The sequence below is a fragment of the Anopheles maculipalpis genome, chromosome X (assembly GCF_943734695.1).
Source record: "Anopheles maculipalpis chromosome X, idAnoMacuDA_375_x, whole genome shotgun sequence".
Taxonomy (NCBI): domain Eukaryota; kingdom Metazoa; phylum Arthropoda; class Insecta; order Diptera; family Culicidae; genus Anopheles; species Anopheles maculipalpis.
This window is the reverse complement of record NC_064870.1, coordinates 2,543,618-2,566,662: the sequence shown is the minus strand read 5'-3', so window position 1 is coordinate 2,566,662 and position 23,045 is coordinate 2,543,618. Positions and strand designations below refer to the sequence as shown.

The window sequence follows — 23,045 nt, the reverse complement described above, 5'->3', positions numbered from 1 at the left end:
CAATGTTGCGGGGCATCGTTCCACCGACGGTTGGTTGTTAGTAATTACGCACGATAAATAACTGTCAGGTGTCGGGTGTGAGCGCGTACTTTCGTTTTTAATTGATGTATGTGAGCGCTCTGGAGCTTTGGAGTTTGATGGAGGGTGCTGAGGTTATCCGCCGAAAATAATGAAGTTCCGTAGTTTGCTGTCTTGCTCCACATACTACTACAACACGACGTGTTTCATCAATAAAAGTCCAACGAATCTGACATTCAGTCGAAGCCCTGCTGCTCAAAAGAATTGCTGCTTCGTGATGGTTCATTCAAGCGAAAACTTTTAACTGCTGCCCACCGCGAATATAGCAAACTGAGTACGGACAACGAAACCAAAAAAAAAAAAAATGAGCCACAATAAATTATAGCTTGGCAGCTTAGTATGGAAGTAACAGAGGCTTACACTCCATCACGAACTATCATGCTGCAGGCTGCAGCTTCCCCAACAGCGAACCGAGCGAGAGATGAAACACCATCATTGCCATCACCCGACCGGGAGGCTCAGCTGAGCAAACAGAAACCGTTCGGTCGGTCATAAATCATCATATCGCCGCAGTCGTTCGGTAGCCGTCGGGTTCCCCATCCCCCCTGCCGGATCCACGATGCGTACCGCCGGCAGTGCTGCCAGCCTGCTGCCGAATGCGTAATTGCCAATCAAGGCGTGGAATGATTGCTTTCGGCAGGCAGCGAATAAAAATGTATCATTCATCTAAATTAGACCTTCCCGCACCAGCTGGCACCGCCCCTCCCCCCCCCCCCCCCTTCGCTCATCGATTGGAAGGAAGCGCACAACACGAGACGAAACGTCCAAAACATTTCGGAAAACGACTCTCGATTCCAGAGAATTGAGCACGATAATCGTTATCCCAAAAAAACGATATCAAAAGTTGGTTGTTCTGTCAGTAAAAGTATTAAAAAACACACAAACACACGCGCACGCACGCAGTCACGAACCCTAGCTCGGTCTGTAATAATGCGTAGTGGAGTGGTTTGAGTGGAGTTTCTTAGAAGTTCCACTTCGTACGTCAGCGTGCCGGTCCGTGGCACGGCACCCCGAAACAAGGCAAGCGAATGCCGGATAAAAGAAGGGTAAAATAAATAATGCAATAAAACGATTAATTAATTTTGCACGACAACGAACATCCGGCTGACTCGACTGCGTCCCTGGATTGGGTTGCGCTACCTACACACCCGGCACTCCATCAAGGAGCGCCCGAAAGAGTGGCGTGCAGCAGTAGCAGAACGCCCGTGCCTGCTTGCGTAGTAATCACGTTCGCGGCGAACCCGACTGAAGGATTTGCTACCTTGACCAAACATCAAAAGAAGTGCTTAGATGCTTAGCATAAAGCCGCGCTAGCCGCAGGATATCCTCCGGGACGCCGGCACGGTGTAAGAGGTCTCGTAGATTTGCTTGTTTACAGAGTGCTTGCAGCACTTGTGCGCGCAAGTGGCGGAATAATTCATCAACCACTTTCCGCCGCCTTTACACAGCGAGGAAAAACAAGGGAATTGTTCGAGGACTCTCGCTGTCAAGGGTAACTCCCGGCAACTAAATAGCGATTCTCGGTAGGTTTCGATGATTCACCACAAACCCTGAACCACGCGTGTACTGAACCTTCACACCACAGGATGATTAAATGTAGCACTTCATCAATAGCCTGCACCACGTTCGGGATCACATAATTAGGGATTTTGGTACGGTGCAGCTTCACTCGACCATTCTCCTTAAGTTTTCAGCGAAAACCGGCACTACCTCAGGTGAAGTTTTCGATTATCGAAGCAAAACCTGCTCTCGGCACAATATATTAGATCGGAATGTTTCGGACACGGTATGTGTGTCTGAATATCGTGGTCCGATGTCTTTGCCCATGCCCATTGCTGATGTGGTACACACCCGGCAGTAATCCTTTAAGCTTTTTGCGAAAGAAGTTCTCCCGGGGCCCGCTTCAACGATCACTCCCGCACCCAGGACCTGCTTGCCTGGTTGCCAATTATTTGTCCGAAAATCGTAAAGAATACCTTTTGTCCGATAATACCTTTTCCGGTACAGAGGGCAGAGAGTACGTACGGATGTCGCCCGCTTCCGCCCAAGCTGGCGTCGTTCCGGGTGTGTGTGTGTGTTTTCCAAATTTTGGCAGCATTCGCCCCAGAAGGGAATATTGGACCGAACAACCGTATCGTTGATTTGTTCGAAAAGGGGTTTTTCTTTCTCTTTTGTTTGTTTGCTTTATCCGGGCCTTCCTGATCCTGATCGAGCTTGGTAGATTTTGCTCTATCGCATACTACGCTACCTGAACAATTGGCAGTCCCAGCAGCTGAGCACTTTCGCTCGGAAAGAATAGTTCCATACCCTGAGATGTCTCGTACCGGTGCCACCCGGCTTCACACGGGCATTTGGCGATGTACCGCAAAAACCGTTACTTCAAAAATTAAAATTGTGCTTCCGCCGGGACCTGCCATGCACGTTCTTCCACCATTGCCGACCCATTCAGCAACTCAAACGGAACGGCGATTTTTGTAAGCCCTCGGCGAAAAATGTCCTCCCGGCGACCGGAAACCGGCAGGTAGGCTGGAAAGTGTACGGGTATTAGTTCCGCTAGATTAACCAAACCGGTGTACTGCACAAGCAAACCCCCCGCGAGGATATCCCTACCCCCCCCCCCCCTCCCTGGCCCGCCACATCGGGTTCGTGACTTCCGCCATCTTTTTTTTTTTTGGACTTCTCTGCGGCTTCCAGTGTTGAGCGTGCCGTTGACAGTTGCCAGTATTTTTGGGTTTCCGTGCCGGTTTTCTTTGTTGTTGTTTAACTCTGTGTATTATGTCCAAGAAGCAGTCCTTGCCACAGATGAGTGCTTCTTATCGGATTGCACGATTTTTTTTTTTGTATTAGTTCCTGAGCAGCAAATGGCCACCACTAGAGCAGTGGAAGTTTGTTTTAACGTAATAAACAAGTTTTAAAGCGGAAAACATTCAACAACTAGCCAGGTGCGGATTGGCTTTGCCGTCCCAACAGCCGTCCGCGATGTATGATGCCAACACTGAGCAGCGATGAAGAAGAAAGCCCACTCTTACGTACCCAAGGTTCGTGCAGCTGCCTGACAGGTTCCATTAATGATTAAAGTTTTGTTTTCCGGGGAGCACATTTTCCATGCTTTGCACCAAGGCTATAAACTTTTGGATCGGCAGCACCGTTTGCCATCTGCCACTTTTGGTTATTATTTTTGTTGCGATGAATTAATAAAACCTTTTTACACTCGCAAAGAAACTACTCAGGTGACAATGTTTTGTTACGTGGGTTGCATACCTTCCAGGGAAGCTAAGGGTGTTATTTGCTGTCGCTCCACTACCGTAAGCGTTATGCAATTTGCACTACAAAACTACCTTGTTAGCACGATATTATCAGCCTTTTTTTGAAAAATACTGTTTGGGCTTTATTTACAGTACAACACATTTGTGACGTGAAACCAGCAGGAGCACGGTAGAAAACAATAGGCAATGTGGTACCTTTCCCTGCTCAAAACACGACCCGGTGGAAAGAAATTCAGCGAGAAAGCAAAGCAAAACGACAAATACTACGAACTGACACGCTCGCGGAACGCTTTATCTTATAGAATGTAAGGCAAGGCGACGCATTTCCTTTCTTGGCGTGTGTCAAGGAATAAAAAAACCCACACACACACTTACAGACAAAGCCGTGCGACGGCAGAGAGTATTCTCCGGTGATTCATAATTCAATTTTTACATTATTTCCCATTCCGCACCGAGTGGCGCTTCTTGGAAAAACACGTCCTTGTCCTATCCACGGTGCGCGAGTTAATATTTTGTGCTGCACGTTTTGTTTGTTTTTTTTTTTTGTTTCGTTTATGTGACTGTCATTCGTTTCGTTTCTCCATAACCACTTTGAACACTTTAGATTTATTTTTCCATCCCTTTTTTTTTTTCTTCGCAGGGTGTGAACAGAAAAGGTCCTTGGGGTTGAAAGATTTTGTTTTGTAAAGCGAAATGGTGACAATGGGAGGGCCGGGATGATGATGGTCGGGGAGAAAAAGGTCAAAACAGAATGAAATTTGTCAAAGATGACATTTGGGTAACGTTTTGGATGCGTGCGTGCTCCAAGGACCCAATCAGCAATTGTAGGATACTACTTTTACTATAACAACAGCTTTTACCAATACAGTCGTTTATTTTGATTAGTGATGAGTTTCATTCCGAGCCTCGTTGGATCGTTTCGTCCTCAATTGAGTGGTTCTATCTTCTTCTACTTCTACTTCTACTTCTACTTCTACTTCTACTTCTACTTCTACTTCTACTTCTACTTCTACTTCTACTTCTACTTCTACTTCTACTTCTACTTCTACTTCTACTTCTACTTCTACTTCTACTTCTACTTCTACTTCTACTTCTACTTCTACTTCTACTTCTACTTCTACTTCTACTTCTACTTCTACTTCTACTTCTACTTCTACTTCTACTTCTACTTTTACTTCTACTTCTTCTACTACACCCATAGCCTCCTTCTAGATTCAGTTTATGCTCTCCTTAAGCCAATTTTCATCACAAATCGCTAGTAATTAGCGTTCGTAAATGAATCGTTCAAGCGTTGCTAACGGCATTAGGACGCTCTCGCCGGTTATCTAATCCGGTTCGAATTAAGAATTAAAGCCCCAAAAATCCTTCCCCCACAAGAAAAAACGCATCACGTCTGTGTACAGCCAGAACATTTTAAAACCGTAGCTATGGTCTCATATTTTTAGTCTTTCGCCTTCTCCTGCCAGTCTGCTTTGCCAAACTCTCCCATGCGCCTCCCCCTCCTCCCCCCTCCCCCGCCCAACGTACCGTGGCAAGACAGAAACTGATGTTCTGGATGATGGTGATGAAGATATACGACCCGCTCATTCACTGGAATGATGTTCCACATTCCACACCGAAAGCAGCAAAACCAGCACACTACCATCCTTCTTGTGTCCTTGGGCGGGACATATTTATTCCGTTAACTCAAAAACGTAATTAACTCCCGCTTAAAGCTTAGTTGCCTTCCGTACACAACGACTAAACAATGGCTAACAATAGCTGTTTCTTCTCGTTACGAGACGTTGTCAAGCGCGAAGCGGAGCAGTTTTTGTTTAATGTGTGTAGATTTTAAGCTCAGCAAGGTACGCTGATGTTTGACCCGGTGCTAGAATCAATGTTTGGTAGGGGGAAAGCCCTACCCCTCTACTCTAGTTGACCTTCCGGTGACATAAAGCATCGCCATTCGGCAAACCCTCAAAGGCGGCTAGATACTGATACGCATTTTCCCATTTGACGTTAACGACCTGTCAAGTGAGAAACAGCCCCAGGAAACCAGTCAAACTCGACTGCCTACTAAAAACAACTGTTAAACCTCTCCCCGGTAAGCGTCTTACGCGTTACTGTGAGCTTACAGAGGAGTAACGCTAAGTACTCTACCCCTATTGAACTTCCTTTATTGGATACCAGAACTCCGGAGAACTTTGCGAGAACTTCTTATTGTGTGAGCAAGCCCGCGTGCCCGTGTACACGGCGCTCCTTGAATTTCGACACGAGCACAAACATGTCCGGACGTTGTAAAAGTCTTCTCCGGCCCAACCCAGTTGATTATGATCTACTACCAAAAAAAAAACCCCTTCACCCCGAGGAAAAGGCCGAAAGGTTTTCCAAAAGGGGAAACGAAGCAACTACAAAAAAAAAAGTTATCCTCACACACAGTGTACCTCAATCTTTAAAGCGCTCCCTTCACCTGCGCCCCTTGGATGCATCAGCATCGCTGAGAAAACTTGCGTCGGTAATACCAAGCGATCCCACCATGCTTTACGGTGACCTCCGCAGCAAAAGATAGGCAAAAAGGTTTTGACCTGTTTTTACTACGTTCCAATGGACCCGGAACGACCATCTCCGAAAAAGGGTGGTATAACCGAATTTCCCCACGGTGCCGCACCAACTATTACTGTTCTGGTGTTCTGGTGCCGGGCACCCGGGGACAGGGCACAGAAACACAATGCGGTGTGCGAGCAGGTTATGCGGCTGCCCAAAAACTTGTACACCGGGACGTGGCTTTCCGTAGCGGTTTGCGCCTGTGGAAACGAAAATTATCCCCCCCCCCCACTGTCCCGTTTTCCGGCACATACCCACCCCCTCCCCCCCTCTCCTCAAAAAAGTGGGAGAAGCAAGGAAAAGTGTGAACCGTTCGTGTCTAGAACGGTCGTTTATTGTTCATTTAATTTATTGAGTTACAAGTACGGTGGAAAACGCAAGTCCGCAAGCATGCACACCAAAGACCATGGCCATGGAAAACATGGTGTACAGCTATACACATGCAAGAGAGAGAGAGAGAGAGAGAGAAAGAGAGATAAAGAGAGAGAGAGAGAGAGAGAGAGAGAGAGAGAGAGAGAGTAAACAGTGACAGAACAGTGCGGAACGATCCGGTGTCGTGGGGCTGACGTGACTTTTCGGTACGGAACAAAAGACTCCGAAACCGCACCAACTCGGAAGCAAATGGAGCGCAAAGCGCTCTCTCGCAATGGTTCGCGTCGTGTGGCGCAATGGCCACTCCAGCAGGCCGGCACGGCAAAAAGAAAGCGAGGCGAGGCAGGTTGGAAGTTGCGTGCGATAGGTGAAGGGAAAATTTTATGCCAAAATATGCATAAATCATACCGTCATATCTTCCCCCATCCCCCCCCCCCCCCCCCCAACAAAAACGCCACCTTTCACGCTACCCACCGTGGTCTGCCGTCAGATTCGTGCACGGATATGCCCTGTCTCGCTTCTTTTTTTTTATCATGCTGATCTTGACTCGCGGAGCAGCACACATCACAGACGAGGTCAGCCAGGCCGGAAGGATGCGGTTGGAACTGTGGAAGGAGACGCTTGGATTTAGCATGACACTTTATACGGTACGGTACGCTATCGGATCGGCTATCAGCATCCCCCGGTGCCGTCTCTTTACACAATCTGGCTTACATATTATGCTGCTGGATGACTCTCGCCGCCCATCCATAACCTGCAAGATTCAATCTTCAATATTTACTCCGCACAGTGGGATGAGAAAGAGAGGAAGATACAGAGCCTGGAATATCCAATGCCTCACCCACAGATACTAACCACAACATACACAACAACAAAGAAATCTGACATTACAGCTAGCCCATACGATTGTGTCCTGTGCAGAAATTCCCAATCCCAATCCTAGGAATTTAGACAAATTAGTACAATAAATGAACATTACTCAATCTCTCTCTCTCTCTTTCTCTCTGACCCCTCTTTCCTTCCCGCTCTTGCTTTCCACATCAATACACTTCCCAAAGAGTGACAGCTAGTGAACAGTGGATCTGTTTTGCTTCATTGCCCATTCCACTACCATCGCCGAAACGTCATTTACCGCGTTTTTTTTTTTGACAACTCCCAGCTGTCAGTTACATGACAAATCAACGGCCTCCTGTTTGATTCTTTTTAACAAAACCAGTTTCAGTACGTACGGTAGTATAAGTGAGTCCACGCTTTGCATTTTGACAGTTTCTTCTGTAGCCATTGTTTTGCTTCATTTTTTCTTGTCAACCAGAAATGATTTTACCACGGTGTGTGATTGGGTGTAAATTAATCAAATCATTTCAATTACACGAACGAGCCATTTTGATGGCTTACTCGAACCATGGAAACAAATAAAAAAATTAAACAAAAGAAATCAAAGAAGCGTACTGTACTCCTTCGCTTTCGACGTAAAGGCGCACCAAAACTGATTCCTTCGCATCACTGTTGACAGTGAGGCTTCGCTGTTTAATACGTTTGTAACAGGATTTTATTACATCATGTTTATTTCATTCCGCTCAGCACTCATACTCATACAAAAAGTAAAAACCAGAAAAAAGCGTTGTCGTCGTCAAGTCATCGGCCCAGCCAAAAGAAACGAAATACTGCAGATTGTTGTGGATATAGTAATCATTACTAGGTTCTTGCCGTTGCTATGTTTCCTCCTTTTTTTTTTTTTTTGGTGTACATCTCAACCAAACAAATTTCACCCAACATTTTGGTGGGATCCCCAAGCGTCCATATTATTGATATCATTGCTATTGTCTGCTCGCAACCGCAACAGCTTTCCAAACGTGAGAGTACAGTGCAGATATACCTGGGGGAAAACCTCCGTAATGTTCATTCCCGTGGCTAGCCCACCAAAAACCATTGACCCGGTCAATTTTATTGAAGATGATTTTGGGGTCGAATCCGACCGCAACTTCCCACTAATGCTCGTCCGCCCGTTACCGAAACGTGTCGGCCAAGCTAGACACCCAGTCCTCGCCGGTGAACCTCATCTAATCTCTCCCCCGCTCTCTCTGTCTCTCTCTCTCCATCGAATCGTACATTGGTCAGGGCTAATTTTGCCCCTTTGTTCTAGCTGTAATAAGAATACATTTCATTTCCAATCCCTTTTTTCGATAATCGAAAACTATGGGAACGTTCGTTTACGGTGAACAAAGTTGTCGACCTGCTCGGGTGACGGTACCGGGGGGAAATAAAAAGCCAAATATAAAAGCACTCCGGAAATACGTCACCTTGCTGGTTGGTTAACTACGCGGAGTGGAGCTCGGGACACTCGGGACCGCAGCACCGCAGCAGAAGGGTTAAAGTGAATACAATTTCATCCATTTATTTGCGATGTTGCTTTGTCTCTTTATATGCTCTCTCACTCCCTCCCTCTCTCTCTCTCTCTGTATCTCGCTATCTCTGTTTGGAGAAAGTGATAGCGATCCCAAAAAACTAAAAGGATTTGTGGCTGGCGAAAGTGGAAAATAATATCAAATCCCATTCTCTCGGACTTGCTCTTTTTTTTTGTTTTGTGTCTCCCCCGGACACAACAAAATGGCGTGCTTGGCTATTGGTCGCGGACCTAGCAAATTGGTAGGCGTCTTGAAGCACAAAGGCAGGTCCCGACCATTCCGATTTGCTTTACCAGACCCTAGTAAACTTCATATGTAACGTCGCTAAGGGTACCACTTTGCAATCGTTTGTGTCTTACGAATGTTACGGAGCTCCGGTACACGGAACATGTTCAACTGTTTAACCACACCAGAAAACCGAAAAGCCATAAGGTTTCTTTCGCTTCCGCCGCTTCTTGATATCGCTCACTATCTAATTCATGTTTATTGTTGCGGCTCGGGTGGGTTTTTGCGGGGCTTCCCCCGCCAGTGAAGGCAGGCAAGCAATGTACATCAAGCCTCTCGCTCATGCTCGAGAGCATCCGGGAGGGAGGGGGGGGGGGGTGTAGGGAGAAGTAACCCCCCCCCCCCCCTCCCCCAATATCAAGACACGCGAGCAGCAACTACTTTTTGCTCGTTGGTTTCTGATTCCCGGGTATCAAATTTTATTGTGAATGGTATGACAGTAAAAGAAAACCAAAACCGCCATTTCAACCGAACGGTACCGTTGGGAGGATTTTTTTTTTTTGCTCTTCTTCCTAGCCGAGTGTCTTTTGCCGCACCCGATGCTGCCAACAGTCGAACTAATGGGCAGCATGATGCTCTTAAAGCTCACTTCAAGCAAAAAGTGAAGCAAACATTTCTTTTAATTGTACCCGGGGTTGGTGTTTATCAACCCCCCCCCCCCCCCCCTCCCTACGAGCTTACACGCAGGAGGGGAAATTGTTTTTTAATTGTTTAATAAACTTAAGGGCCTACTTTGGTGGTGTGTAGAGCGCTGTAGTGAGGATGAATGGGTTCCTGGAAAGCGAATTGATTGCTTCCGTGATTATGCACCCTGGAAGTATGCAATCGCAAAGATAAAAGGAGTTTCTTACTAGCTTACCAATCTGAACCGGCTACAGAAATGGTCCGATAAACTACGGGATGTACACAAACCCTTTAGGTAACTTTGAAGTATGCTGTTCAAAGAAAATTGCTTTAAATGTTACAAACTATATGTAGCATGTAAAGTTTAATATCTGCTGATACATCCTGCACAACTTGTGTTCCCTTGAGTGCTTACTAACGATGGCTTAGTGATTACTTGACGGAGGTACTCAGGCAATACAATTGATGGTGAATGGAGCGACGCATCCTGAAAATGCTTGACATTTGCTTGATGTTACATTAACTATCTAGCAGATCTGAAAAATTGCTTCGAAATATTTAGTCAGGCTCCTGCTTGGCTCAACGACCTACTAGGCCACGCCAGCAATTTAATAGCTTACTAGGCATATCGATATCACGTAATTAGATACTTAGCAAATGGTCTCTGGATGGTGAAGACAAACGCCGCTCTCATTTCTTGGAAGTCTTGGTCTGATATAGCTGGCTTCCTTGAAGGGGCAAGTAAACCCCTTCAAGGCCCCAAGCAGGATGAGACACAGCGTATGTCTGTGACTTCTTCTTCTTCTTGGCATTAGGACCTCTAAGGTCAAGCCGGCCTTCGGAATGGATTATACTAGACTGCCGATATCACGTAGTTGGTTAGTCAGTCCTCACTACGGGGGCACGGTCCGGATGAGATTTGAACCCCGGTCCAGCCGTTTGAAGACCGGCGCCGCTGTCGCCTATACCACCGGGCCGCCCCAAATGCCTGTGACTTAAACGACTTAATAAATTGTCAGCTCGATGCACTGGAGGTTCGATCTATTTGAGGGAAATTGCGTGTTTAATTCTTCTAGTCTGTCTATGCAGAACGTCAGTAGAGGCGACGAAAGATTTGCCAAAAAGTAACTTAAATATGCCCTAACTTTAAAACATTAAGCGATTCATTCCCCGTCGACTAAATTACACGAAGCAGCCACTTGCTTTCATGTTTCGTAGTGCGTGCGTAATCTTTATCGAAGCTGAGGCACTGTTTGGCAGAAGAAACCAATCGCGGCATCGGTATCTTCCGCCCGGCCCCCAACGAAACAAAGATCAACACCACTAACACACTATTTCGTTTACTTTTAATTGCATTTCCCCCAGGAGTGGAACGATATGAACGTCAGATGGAACTCGTCCGAGTATGGTGGGGTGCGTGATTTACGGATACCACCGCATCGTCTCTGGAAGCCGGACGTTCTGATGTACAACAGGTAGGCGAACGATACCGTCATTTCAATCCACCTAATCACCCACCCACCCCCATCCTTTCCCTACCCGGCGAGACGCACGAAATTGGAGAGCGAGAGAAAAAAAAAGGTGTAAGTGGTGAAAGAAAGAACCGATTAAAACCGAAAGCCACCCAGATATTACGCGAAGGGCGTACCAGCAAAGGTAAGCAAAAGCACAGTCAAATGTACAAACGGAAGTCCACCGTCGATGAGTGGGCACCTCGCTGGCTGGTGTTTAATTTCTGCTGGTGCAACCGTTCCGCTTCCACACCGCCGCCCGGCACCGCGCGGGATGCTCTTCTGATTGGATTTGCTGATTATAGCACCTTGTGCGCCATTTTCTTTTCACCATCATTAAACACCCACGACTGAAGGTAAACAAATACGGCAAACCGTACAGCGAAGGGTCGGTAAGGTTGGAATACGCAGGAACGTGTGCGGGACGGTCCACACGGGGGTGTTTGCTAAAGTCATCACCCCGTAACCTTCACCCTCAAACACTCCGCTTCGTGCGCTACAAGAAAACGATACACGAGCGACGAGAAGCAGCAACACGGAAGACGGTGGTGAACGTTAGCTTGTGGCACAGTTCATCTTGTGTTTTGTAATTAAATTTCCTGCGCATTTGTGCCAGGCGGGCGCGCGCGCGCGCCCGCTCTATTTGTGATGGGCACCGTGCAAACATTGGATCGGTGTATGTAACGGCCGGTGGAACATCAAAACCCAGGAAATTGCCGATTTCCGAGCCAACTATCCAATGTCCTCGTTGATTGGATATCTCCGCCACAAGATGCCTTTTTTTTTGGTTGGTCGTTTCATTTTTTTTTAACTTCTCATAACTGCCAGAAGACTGCACCAGGATGGGACGAAATAAACTTACAAGATTTCATAACACTCCACCGTACGCCGGTCTCTGTATGTTGAAGGTAAAACAATTGCTCAAACGACCAACCTCGCACTAGCTAGCCGCTTTTGCCGAAATAATCCCGGATTCAGCATACTTTGTTTCCGCTGGGAGAACCCTACAGCAGGCAACACACGACACATCAGGTTTTGCTGTTGAATTTAATTCAACGAAGTTCAACGCTCATTTCCATAATCTCCTCCAGCATCCAGGAGGACACATGACACTCGCCACGACTAAATTTCGCCCGGTGCAAAGGTATATATTGCTTTTCCGCAACGACACTAGTCATTCACTCAAGTTAACCTCCCCTTTCGTCCCGTCGCCCAGCAGCCGAAGCACATCTTCAAGCTGTACCCAACCCCACCTTATGGTGGTGACCCCGTCCACCCGTCCGTACGTATCTTACGATGTTTTTGTTTTTCCGGTACGCCAGTCAGCCAGCCAGCCAGCCAGGATCTCCAGTAGAGTTGGGCACTGTTACAGAGCTGGTCACAGTTTTTTTGTTTTTTTTTTCGTTTGAAGAATTCCATTACCGGCGAGAGAAGTTTCGCGTCCGCATCACCAACAACAGGCCCGCCGTGACAGGCGAAACAGCCATATCGACAACAAAATATCGCCCGGTCGCAATAAAACGCCATTGAGCGGGATGCCTCGCGTACCCGTGCTCGCTCCCACACGCGCAATGTGAAATGAGTTCGCTCCCTTTTGGTAACACTGCTGGCCGGAAGTCGGCATGATCTGCCGCGCGTAGTAGTATTCGGTAATGGTAATTACGTCTTAAGTGAAGCGTAAGTGAGTTTCATTTACATTTCCAGGGCAAATGGCGAAGAGAAACCGCACACACACACACACACACACAAAGTACGGTGCGTGTGTGTGTGGTGTGCACTAGGAAAACAGAAGGGCAAACATTCGAGAACATCTTAGCCAGAAGCATGAAATTGCTCGTAATTCGACCCACTGGATGTGACTGGCGTAAAGATTTGTGAAGCGTATGATTGCCACCAGTCGTTGTAGTTTTGTGTGTGTGTGTGTGTGCTATCGCTGTTATTGTCGTGGGAAATACGCTTCTTTTAGGACGTCCCGCCCCTCCTTTCCCCCCCCCCCCCACCACCACCCCTTTCCCATCTGAAGAGAAGACAATTCTGCCGCGAAAAGCTCCAAATGTGGTCGATACGAGACTGTACGGAGATGTAAGGGAAAAATAAAAAAAAAACCCGCGCTGGTCGGTTCCGCTGCTACTGGCTGCAGACGTTTTGCACCAGTTGATGAACACACATTCCAAAGCTACCGAGATTAAATCATACTCCCCAACCCGCCGGTACCTTCTTCCGTTCTTCTCTCTTCCACAGTGCGGACGAAGGATTCGATGGGACGTACCCAACCAACGTGGTCGTACGGAACAACGGTTCCTGCCTGTACGTACCGCCGGGAATTTTCAAATCTACCTGCAAAATCGACATCACCTGGTTTCCGTTCGATGATCAGCGCTGCGAGATGAAGTTCGGCTCGTGGACGTACGACGGGTTTCAGGTAGGTACCGGCATTACGCTGACTTGTCACCTGTCAAACGGTGGACTGTGGACTGCGTCTGGCGTAGGGAGTCGTTCTCCTACCTTGCGTACTGTCAGTGCTCTACAGTCATAGTAGACGGGTAGTATGCAGCGCTTTTTGACACATACAAACGAGCGAAAGGGATAGAGTAAGATATAGCGGGAGTCTGTGTTGATTGTATCTGCAATTATCGCACCATGCAGGTTCTCCGTGGTGAACTTCGCAAGGTCGTTCCGGGTTAGGGAATAATGCATGCGGTTATCCTCTCGATTGCCGCTCCAGCGTCCCAAGTGACACATACGCCTGCCGGGGGGAGGCTTCCGTACCGTAGGTGAGCGAACTGTGAAGAACTTGGACCTTCCGGCGTACTAACGTACGTTGACCAGATGGGAACTTGACACCCCATATGGATATCCAATTTCAAACTCACTCACGTACACGGACCTGGCAGCCTACATCTCCGCTTGTCGTTAGTAGCTGATGCCCTTAGGATTCTGGTGCTCCCGGTCTGCCTCACAGCCGGTGTACATCTCTGTGTTTGTGTGTGTGTGTGTGTGTGTGTGTGTGTGTGTGTGTGTGTGTGTGTGTGTGTCTCAAAGACACAGGAAGAGCGGGTTCGTGCGGTTAGGGCAAGATTATAATGTTGTTATTCAATTTAAAGTTCTAATTGATTATTTTTCCACAAAAACCACGCCACACGGCACGTACTGCTCACTTCTCGTTTTCTCGCGCAAACCTCGGATCACATCCCATTTTCATACCGATGTCAACCATTGCTGCAGACATAAAAGGATGCTTCTGGTGGTGAGCTGATGCACATTTCTGGGCGTTGATTTTAGCGTGTTTAATCTGGCAACACACACATACACAATACATTCACACTTCGAAATAGATTGCAGAGCACGCTTAGGACGATGTATGTGTGTGTGTGTGTCTCTGTGTGTATGTACCACGATACGAAATCAACCACCATGCAAGACCCGCAAGAGCCATTGTAGTTTTACCCATTAAAACCCCAGTCGGAAGAGGCAGTGTATGCATATTTTGGCCATCATCACATCTGTAGCGACGAAGCTTTGCATTACGGCGGACATATTGAACCACCAAAAGCGCCAAAGTACATAACGGGTAATGGGAGCCGTACAGTGCGGAAGGGCATTTTATACTACAGCACCGAACGTACGTGTCCGTTTCGAATGCGGAAATGATATTACAATAATTGCAGTGGAAAAGCGGAACCATAATAGAGATTTATGCTCCAAAATGGTGCCCCGCGTGTGGTGGTCGAGCAGCAGCAGCAGCAGCAGCAGCAGATTGCACATACAATTCCACCCTTCCCGCCCGGAATGGGCAATGTGTTGCGCGAACCTTTCAAATGGGATGCAGCGGAAAATTCAATACGTTCATGATGCTAATGATGATGCCGATCACCGGTGACCCCTTTAGCTGCTGGGGTCCGACCCCTACACGGTGCACGGTAAAATGTCAATTTGTTAAGCCTGCACGCGCACACAGGTGCTAGCGGGGCAGCACCGTTGACCAGCGAGCAACAACAATGGAAACGAAAACCGCAAATATACTCAAAGGCTTCCTTTTTTTTTTTTTTTTTTTGTTGCAAAAGCGTATGCTATTGTGGTATGTGTGGATTGCTTTTAACAAAATTAAACAGCAAACAAACCGCACAGTTGATAGGTTGAATCAGCTAGCGCTTTACTTATTTTCGGAGAAGAAATTTTACTTATGTTATTGATGTTTTATTGCGTAAGTTGAACACGTTTGAAACTTATTGCTGGAGTTTACAAATGCTTATTTTTCAACTTGCTTTTGATGCATTTCACTGATGGAGGCGCCTGGTAGTTCATGAAGAAACGTAGTTAACATGATTGTAAAAAAAACGTTTTACTAACGTTACCATTAACGTGGGGTTCCAGAGATGTAGGTGACAGTGGCGCTGGTCTTCACACGGCAGGACCGGGGTTCAATTCCCATCCAGACCGTTCCCCTGAAGTGAAGACTGCCTGTCCAACTACGTAGTATCCAGCTATATATAACATATAGACCATATTTCTTTGATAGGTCGTAGAATAAATAATTCAGGCAGAAATAAACACGAATAAACACAACCAATTTCATTTTCCAGAATGAAATAATATTTTAGTGATTAAAAATATTTTCCACCTAGAATGTTTCTGAACAACCAATGGAGGCGCCTGGTGTTTCACGAAATTGAGCAAATATATTATGACGTCGGTGTACAAGTAATTGAGGTACGAAGAAGCAACAAATCATGCAATAATCACTGCAAGCGAAAAGAAAAAAAACATAAATAATAATATGGTTTCGTTTTCTCTTCACAAACACTCAACATTCAGAAAGATTCTTTTTTTTTATTCAACTTGAGTCCTTTAAAAAAAATGAAAAGAAAGCAGGACGCGCTTCATGCAGCGCCGTTAAACACTCAAAAAGTGCTTTATATTAAAAGAAACCGTTGTCTAACGGCAACCTCCGGGGGCAGTCGAGCTGCTAAACAGAACAGAATGACAAAAATCAGCTTCACTCACCAGTTGACAGTCGTCAGAGTGAAATCTCGTGGTGCGATGGGACGATATTAACGTCACCTTGATGGATAGGCTCAGCCCTCCCTCTACTCGCCGTACCGGTAGTATCCGTGTGGTTAGCATTGTTGGTTGACTGTTTTCGGAAGAACTTCTCGAGACAACCACCCTCCCCTTGTCCACCGCTGAGTGCTTGGAACCAGTACAGTGAAACGATGATTGTGTAAATAATCAATTAAATTAAGTCATGGCAAATTAAATTTCTCGAGCATGTCGTCCCTGCCGTCGGTCGGATGTATTCTAGAGCAGCGGGCACCTATACGCCCAAGCGCAATGTTACATGCGCCGTCCGTTACGAGCGACAGCAACGCAATATCCACAGGGGACGGAGAGTTTGTAATTCATCTTCGCCCGGGGAAACCCGATCCCCAATCGTCAAACATCCTCATAGCAGCACTTAACCATCGTTCGTAGACTGCCAACAGTGTTGCGCAGTGGTGCCGGTGGAAGTGCGATAAGCCCGAGCCGTTAATTAATTGAAATTAACGTATTTAAACCGAACGAGTTGTTGTCATGTGGTATTTTTCTACCGAACGTCTGTCACGTGCCGTCCATTTGTCACGACACATCCGGCTCACCCGGCAATCGATCATAGACGGTGGCAGTAATTTTAGAATTCAATTTCACCAGTCAAGCGCGAAATCGATTCACAACGCTTCCCTTGCCTTCCAACGCCGGTCTTCTGGGCGGGTTTTTCCAAGAGATCAGGTTCGCCGAGCGGGTCAGCGAAAATAAAAATTGACTGAGGTTAGGTTTAGGTGAGTTTTACGAGACACAAATGTCAGATTGCGGTGTTAGTTAGCGTGCACTAGCGTCCGTGAGAAAACAGCTACGGCAGCATAGCATGCTATTTTGACTGCGTACGTACGAAATAGTCGCACGAAGAAAACTAATTAAATTTTCCACCATATCACGAAAGCAAGCGTCTGACTGTTGTCGGTGATTCCTCACATCCACGTACCGCGCAAGGTTCCGCACAATCAAATGAACCGCAATCAAAAGCTGCCTTCCCTCAAACAGCCATGGTACGTTTTATTGTCGAGCCGGTGAGTTTCTCTTTCTTCTTCCTTCTTTTTTTTTTGATCCTGCTTGATGTCCTCCAGACAAGCTGTAGTCAATCGTAGGCGCTCTAGGGAGCGGGAGGAGATAGATTCGTGGCTGACATTGGGGCCTTCAAAACTTGGCACCGTTGTACGGTGGATTGGGAAACAATCAAGTGACGCTTTAATAAGCTTTCCCGTTTATCTATTCGATACACGCACACGTATTGCGTGGTTGGTGGTGGAGGGGGGGGGGGTGAAGACCTAGCGTAAGAGTTATGGGTGGTAGGAAGACTCATTTCGTCAGTTAATGATTTTTTATCTTCACGGGAAGAGATTTATGGATGCGGTTTGTTGGAATTGGCTGTCAACTGTCAGTTGAAGTTGCGCTCCTGTAATGTGATTTTCCCTATCATTTCAGCTTGATCTACAGCTGCAGGATGAGTCCGGAGGAGATATTAGCAGCTTCATCACCAACGGCGAATGGGAGCTACTGGGTAAGTGTGCGCTACGTGCAGACCAAAGATCCCATTAGCGCCACGCAAGTAACCCACTGAAACTGCGGCTCAAATTTTAGGTGTGCCTGGGAAGCGGAATGAAATCTACTACAACTGCTGCCCGGAACCGTACATCGACATCACCTTCGCGATACTGATCCGCCGCAAAACGCTCTACTACTTCTTCAACCTGATCGTACCGTGCGTGCTGATCGCTTCGATGGCACTGCTGGGTTTCACGCTTCCACCCGATTCCGGCGAAAAGCTATCGCTCGGTAAGTAGGCACGGGTTTTGCCGGGTGCTGTCAAGGTTTCTTGCCAGCCTGGGCAGCAAACAATTTCCCTCAAGACTTTCCGCTACTGCCCAGTGCGACATGTCTTTCCATTTAGGTTTTGTCGCGTTGCACTGTAACGCGCCATGGTTCGGGAATGGGTTGGCGAAATGTGAAGACCCGGTAAGATTTTTCGCCTCGTATCGGGGCCGCATTACTCTCTGTTTCGCCCGTTTGGGAATGCATGAGAAATTTGCCGGCTTGCACAAATATTTCAATGAAAAACGAGCTATCTTTGCTATAAATTATAGCAACGCAGTGATGTGCACAACGCTCTGGCACCAATGCATACCAACCATGTCCCGCGAAACCCACCAGCTTTTACTCCTGGCCGCTGGAGAAAGAAGAAAATGAAACACCAAAAACCTGTCCCCGTGTCCCTCGGTCTGGAAATTGCATTTCCATCGATAAAATATATCGCTCCTATGGGGTTCCTGCGGACAAGTGTATGTGTATGCGTACAAGCGAAAACGTAGCCCAACTTTCCGAATTCTGCCTGCCGCTTACGGGCGACCCTGAATGCCTATTCTGCTTTTCCCTGTTGGAGTTGTGAAGCTGCGGGGAGGGAAAGGAGAAATGGAGGATTGTATGGGCATCCCAATGCTGGCAGTGTCAGAGCTCAAGATGGCAATTTGCCAACGATAACCCCAATGTCCAATGCAATTGCATACCATTCCTCTCTCTGTTCCTCCAGCTTCTAGCGGCCAGCCTTTCCGGCCGCAGTATTGGAAAATCAGTCGCATGGCGCTAGACACAACAAAAAAAAACAAACCTCCGTCCCAAAAAACTGACGCCAGCAGGCAAGGGCGAGTGGGAGCGGGTGCTACTGTGGAATGCGAAAGTAGTTGGGCTTTGCTTGCTTGTTTCATCTGCCGCAGCCCCGGGGGCCTGGATCGATGTTTTTGGGGCGCGTTGCAACACATCGCTACCCGATGCCACCGGTCCCTAATCACCCTGGCCCGGAAAACCACTCTATGCATAATGAATGCAACTAGAGTTTCTTAAAATAGGGGGCCGTTTGAAGAAGAATTCTACCATCCTTAATTAGCACTTTTTGGACCGAGAAGCATAAGGGAGATTCCTTTTCAACTAAAAAAACCGAAAATAAAACGTTAATGTACTTGCTGCATTAGCTTTGACCAGCTGAAAGAGCTGACAGTCGATAAATGTATGCAAAATACTACTGATGTTTTGTTTGTCCCATTTCAAGGATCTACGAGCCCTGTTTTAAATGCATTTCTGAGATTAGTTATGGTAAGAGATCTTGCAACAAAGACCTAGATTCTCAGAAAATATTTCGTCAAGAAGAGTAGGGAGAAAGAGGCGCTAGCTGCGCCTCGTCAGGACCCGATTGGATTGCCTAAGGAATCTTGGACCAAAGATCTAGATTCTTAAAAATTATTTCGTCAAGAAGAGTACGGAGGTAGGGGCGCCAGTTGCGCCTCGTCAGGACCCCATTGGATCATATCCCATCCGGATCGTTCCTCCTGAGCGAGGATTACCTAAGAGATCCTTTACCAAAGATCTAGATTCTCAGAAAATATTTCGTCAAGAAGAGTAGGGAGAAAGAGGCGCTAGCTGCGCCTCGTCAGGACCCGATTGGATCATATCCCATCCGGATCGTTCCTCCTGAGCGTGGATTACCTAAGGGATCCTTTACCAAAGATCTAGATTCTCAGAAAATATTTCGTCAAGAAGAGTAGGGAGAAAGAGGTGCTAGCTGTGCCTCGTCAGGACCCGATTGGGTTGCCCAAGGAATCCTGGACCAAAGATCTAGATTCTCAGAAAATATTTCGTCAAGAAGAGTACGGAAGTAGAGGCGCCAGTTGCGCCGCGTCAGGACCCGATTGGATCATATCCCGTCCGGATCGTTCCTCCTGAGTGAGGATTGCCTATCCAACTACGAGGTATCGATAAGTCGAGCAAGCCATCGTATGGACGGCGTGATTCAGTAGGTCGTAAAGCTACAAAGAGCATCTTCAACAAAACATCGATAATCCTAACCAGAATTAAAGATATCAGAGATGCTTGAATATATTAAGGAAATATTAAAAACCTCTTTCTACGCACTACTTTTGCAGGTGTCACGATTCTGCTATCACTCACAGTCTTCCTAAACATGGTCGCCGAGACGATGCCGGCTACATCAGACGCAGTGCCTCTCCTAGGTAAGTCTTGCTCGCCTGTACCCGTACGAACCAAAGACTCTAAAGCCGTTTGCATTCCACCACCATAAAGGAACCTACTTCAATTGCATCATGTTCATGGTTGCCTCATCGGTTGTGTCTACGATCTTGATCCTGAACTATCACCACCGCAACTCCGACACGCACGAAATGTCCGAATGGGTACGTATACAGCATAACACACACGCAGTTTTCTGATAATTGAAATTGCAACTTCTCTCGATCTCTCTCTCTCTCTCTCTCTCTCTGTCTCTCTCTCTCTCTCTCTCTCTCTCTCTCTGTCTAGATTCGCGTTGTGTTCCTGATCTGGTTACCGTTCATCCTGCGCATGAGTCGACCGGGTGAACCCTATCCACATCCATGCCGTCCAACAGTGGACGAAAAGAACAAGCAACTGCAGGAAGTGGAGATGCGTGAACGGTTGGTATCTTTCCCACTCCAATCCCAATTCAACCTGATACTACTGAGCGTTTCTTATACGCGCAGGTCCTCCAAGTCACTGCTGGCCAACGTTCTGGACATCGACGACGACTTCCGGTGCAATCACCGGTGCAACACGCTGCCACACAACCCCACCTACTACCGGACCGTCTACCGCCAGGGTGAGGATGGTAGTGTAGGGCCGATCGGTGCGACCGACACGATCGGCAGGGCCGCCGGCCTCGGTACGATTAGTGCCGGTGGTGGCCGCCTGCACGAAACCGTTTCCTCGCACACCTGTCTCAGCTCGTCCGCCGAGTACGAGCTGGCGCTGATACTGAAGGAACTACGCTACATCACCGATCAGGTGGTTTGTTTGCCTTTACTATATGTCTTTTGTTTGAAGTGTTGGCTGGCTGGTTGGATGGTTTGTTAGTTTGTAGAAACTTTCAGTCATTAACCTTTATGCGTCTCGTGTTTTAAATGTTTTTTTTTTAAGTTTTAAAGTGTTTTATACAGTGACGAACAATAGAGGAAGATTACTCAATTTCGTTAAAAAAAATACAGTGAATTTGTGGTGTTGATATGCCCGCAACAGATTGTCAGGATGAATTGTTGGAAAAAATAAAAATATTATTACAGGGCTTTCAAAGAAAATTTCCTCGCTGTAAAGGACAATTGCGGTGGTCTTACTCTGTTCTTCATCACTGTTAATGAATTACTTCTCTCGGTTGCTCAGTGCTGAGCTTTGCATCTGTTTCATGCGCCTGAAAGTAGACAATTTGACGTAAAGATGAAAACATCCAACCAAACATTAGCCAAGTTCCGATTGTATCATATGATTTATGCCAAAATGACGCAAAAACAAGCCCCATGCATACAAGTAGCATACTCTCAGGCGTTATGAAGCTAACATAAAATTTGAACTGAATTTTGCCATGTAGAGTAAAAGAAAAAAACCTTTGCCATAATGCTACACACTAATTTGCTATTCGAATTGCACAGTTTGAGGCTAAAAGCAGCCCAAATGTTACCGTTTTCCAACACAATACCGATCATTAACCCCTACAGTTATGCAATTCGACTAACAATTGTGGATTATTTTCGCCCCGACAATCGTGCTTGCGATTTTGGCGCAGCATTACTTAATGTCTTTTTTCCCCTTTTTCTTCTACACACGCTTTTTGCAGCTCCGTAAGGAGGACGAGAGTGGCGAAATTACGCGCGAATGGAAGTTCGCCGCCATGGTAGTCGATCGTCTGTGCCTTATCATATTCACCCTGTTCACGATCATCGCCACGCTGGCTGTCCTTTTCTCTGCGCCGCACTTTATCGTTTCATAACAACCATCAGCACGGCGGCACACCGGCACGAACGGTCACCACGAACGCATCACCTCCACTCCTGCTTCCCGCCCCACAACCGACACCGATCCTGGCACGCACCATCGTGAACAACAGGGCGACCAATACGACGATGACACCGGCAACGATAAGCGCGGCTGCACTGATGGTTTCGCGTACGAGCTGCAAAGCTGCTGCTTCCCACTGCTGCTGCTCGTTCTGCTCTGTGGCGCACTGGTCGCGTGCTGGTGGCTGGTACGCAAGCGGCACTCACTCGTCGACGGTCTCGCACAGCTGGTCACCGTTGCCGATTACCGCCTGCGACGGTACGTGTACATTTTCGTGAAAAATTTTAAGCTCATCAACGACACATAAGAAGGGGAAGAAGAAGAACAGCAAACATGGCGGCCGGTACCGACGCAACGCATATAGTCTGGGCACAGACCACAGGCTCGGGAGAATTGACATACGATGTCGGTGATGAAGATGAAAGGAGGACCCACTATACTAAGAGACGAGTGGCTGAGGGTACAGATGGACACGGCTCTTTCTCCGACAGAGGTGGAGTTCGTTTTTTTTTATATCACAGTACTCAAATACCCATAGTTCCGCTATTAAGGAAATGGAACTCCAATCCAAACCCTCCAGGCAGCAACACTACAAACGAGACAGAGAAATGCTGGAGCGGAGAAGCACACCGGGCTGCACACCGCAAACGTGGGACACGTGGGGAGGGGGGTGGGGGGTGAGAATGTAGATACGGGAGGATCAACACTTTCCCAACTCGCAAGTCCCCAAGGCACGGCCCTGTGTTACCAACCGGATAAAGATAACGCCTCAACCGATAGCCTCGACAGCGCATTTACCGAAGCGAAGCGGCGGAGAATGGAAGACTACAACCGAGTACCATAACTACCGTCAAGAAATTCTTCTAGTGCTACTATTACTACTGTTCATACAATTACTATTGCTACTGATACTACTACTACTACCACTACTACTACTACTATTACTACTAACGTCAACTACTAATAACACTATGGGA

General features: G+C 47.1%; 1 protein-coding gene across 2 annotated transcripts in view; it reads left to right on the top strand.

Moving 5' to 3' along the window:
* LOC126556282 (neuronal acetylcholine receptor subunit alpha-7-like) overlaps positions 1–22,082 on the top strand; it is a 63,932-nt gene extending 41,850 nt beyond the window's left edge. Inside the window, exons 4-12 of one of the 2 annotated variants that reach the window (XM_050211530.1) lie at positions 10,979–11,088; positions 13,366–13,546; positions 17,644–17,719; positions 17,800–17,994; positions 20,133–20,219; positions 20,290–20,399; positions 20,524–20,657; positions 20,724–21,024; positions 21,848–22,082. In XM_050211530.1, coding sequence (XP_050067487.1) covers positions 10,979–11,088; positions 13,366–13,546; positions 17,644–17,719; positions 17,800–17,994; positions 20,133–20,219; positions 20,290–20,399; positions 20,524–20,657; positions 20,724–21,024; positions 21,848–22,000 — 1,347 coding nt within the window. In that variant the 3' untranslated portion in view covers positions 22,001–22,082. Of the gene's footprint in view, positions 1–10,978; positions 11,089–13,365; positions 13,547–17,643; positions 17,720–17,799; positions 17,995–20,132; positions 20,220–20,289; positions 20,400–20,523; positions 20,658–20,723; positions 21,028–21,847 lie in introns of both variants that reach the window. The other variant, XM_050211522.1, reaches the window with a different exon arrangement.
* Positions 22,083–23,045: the final 963 nt, after the last annotated feature.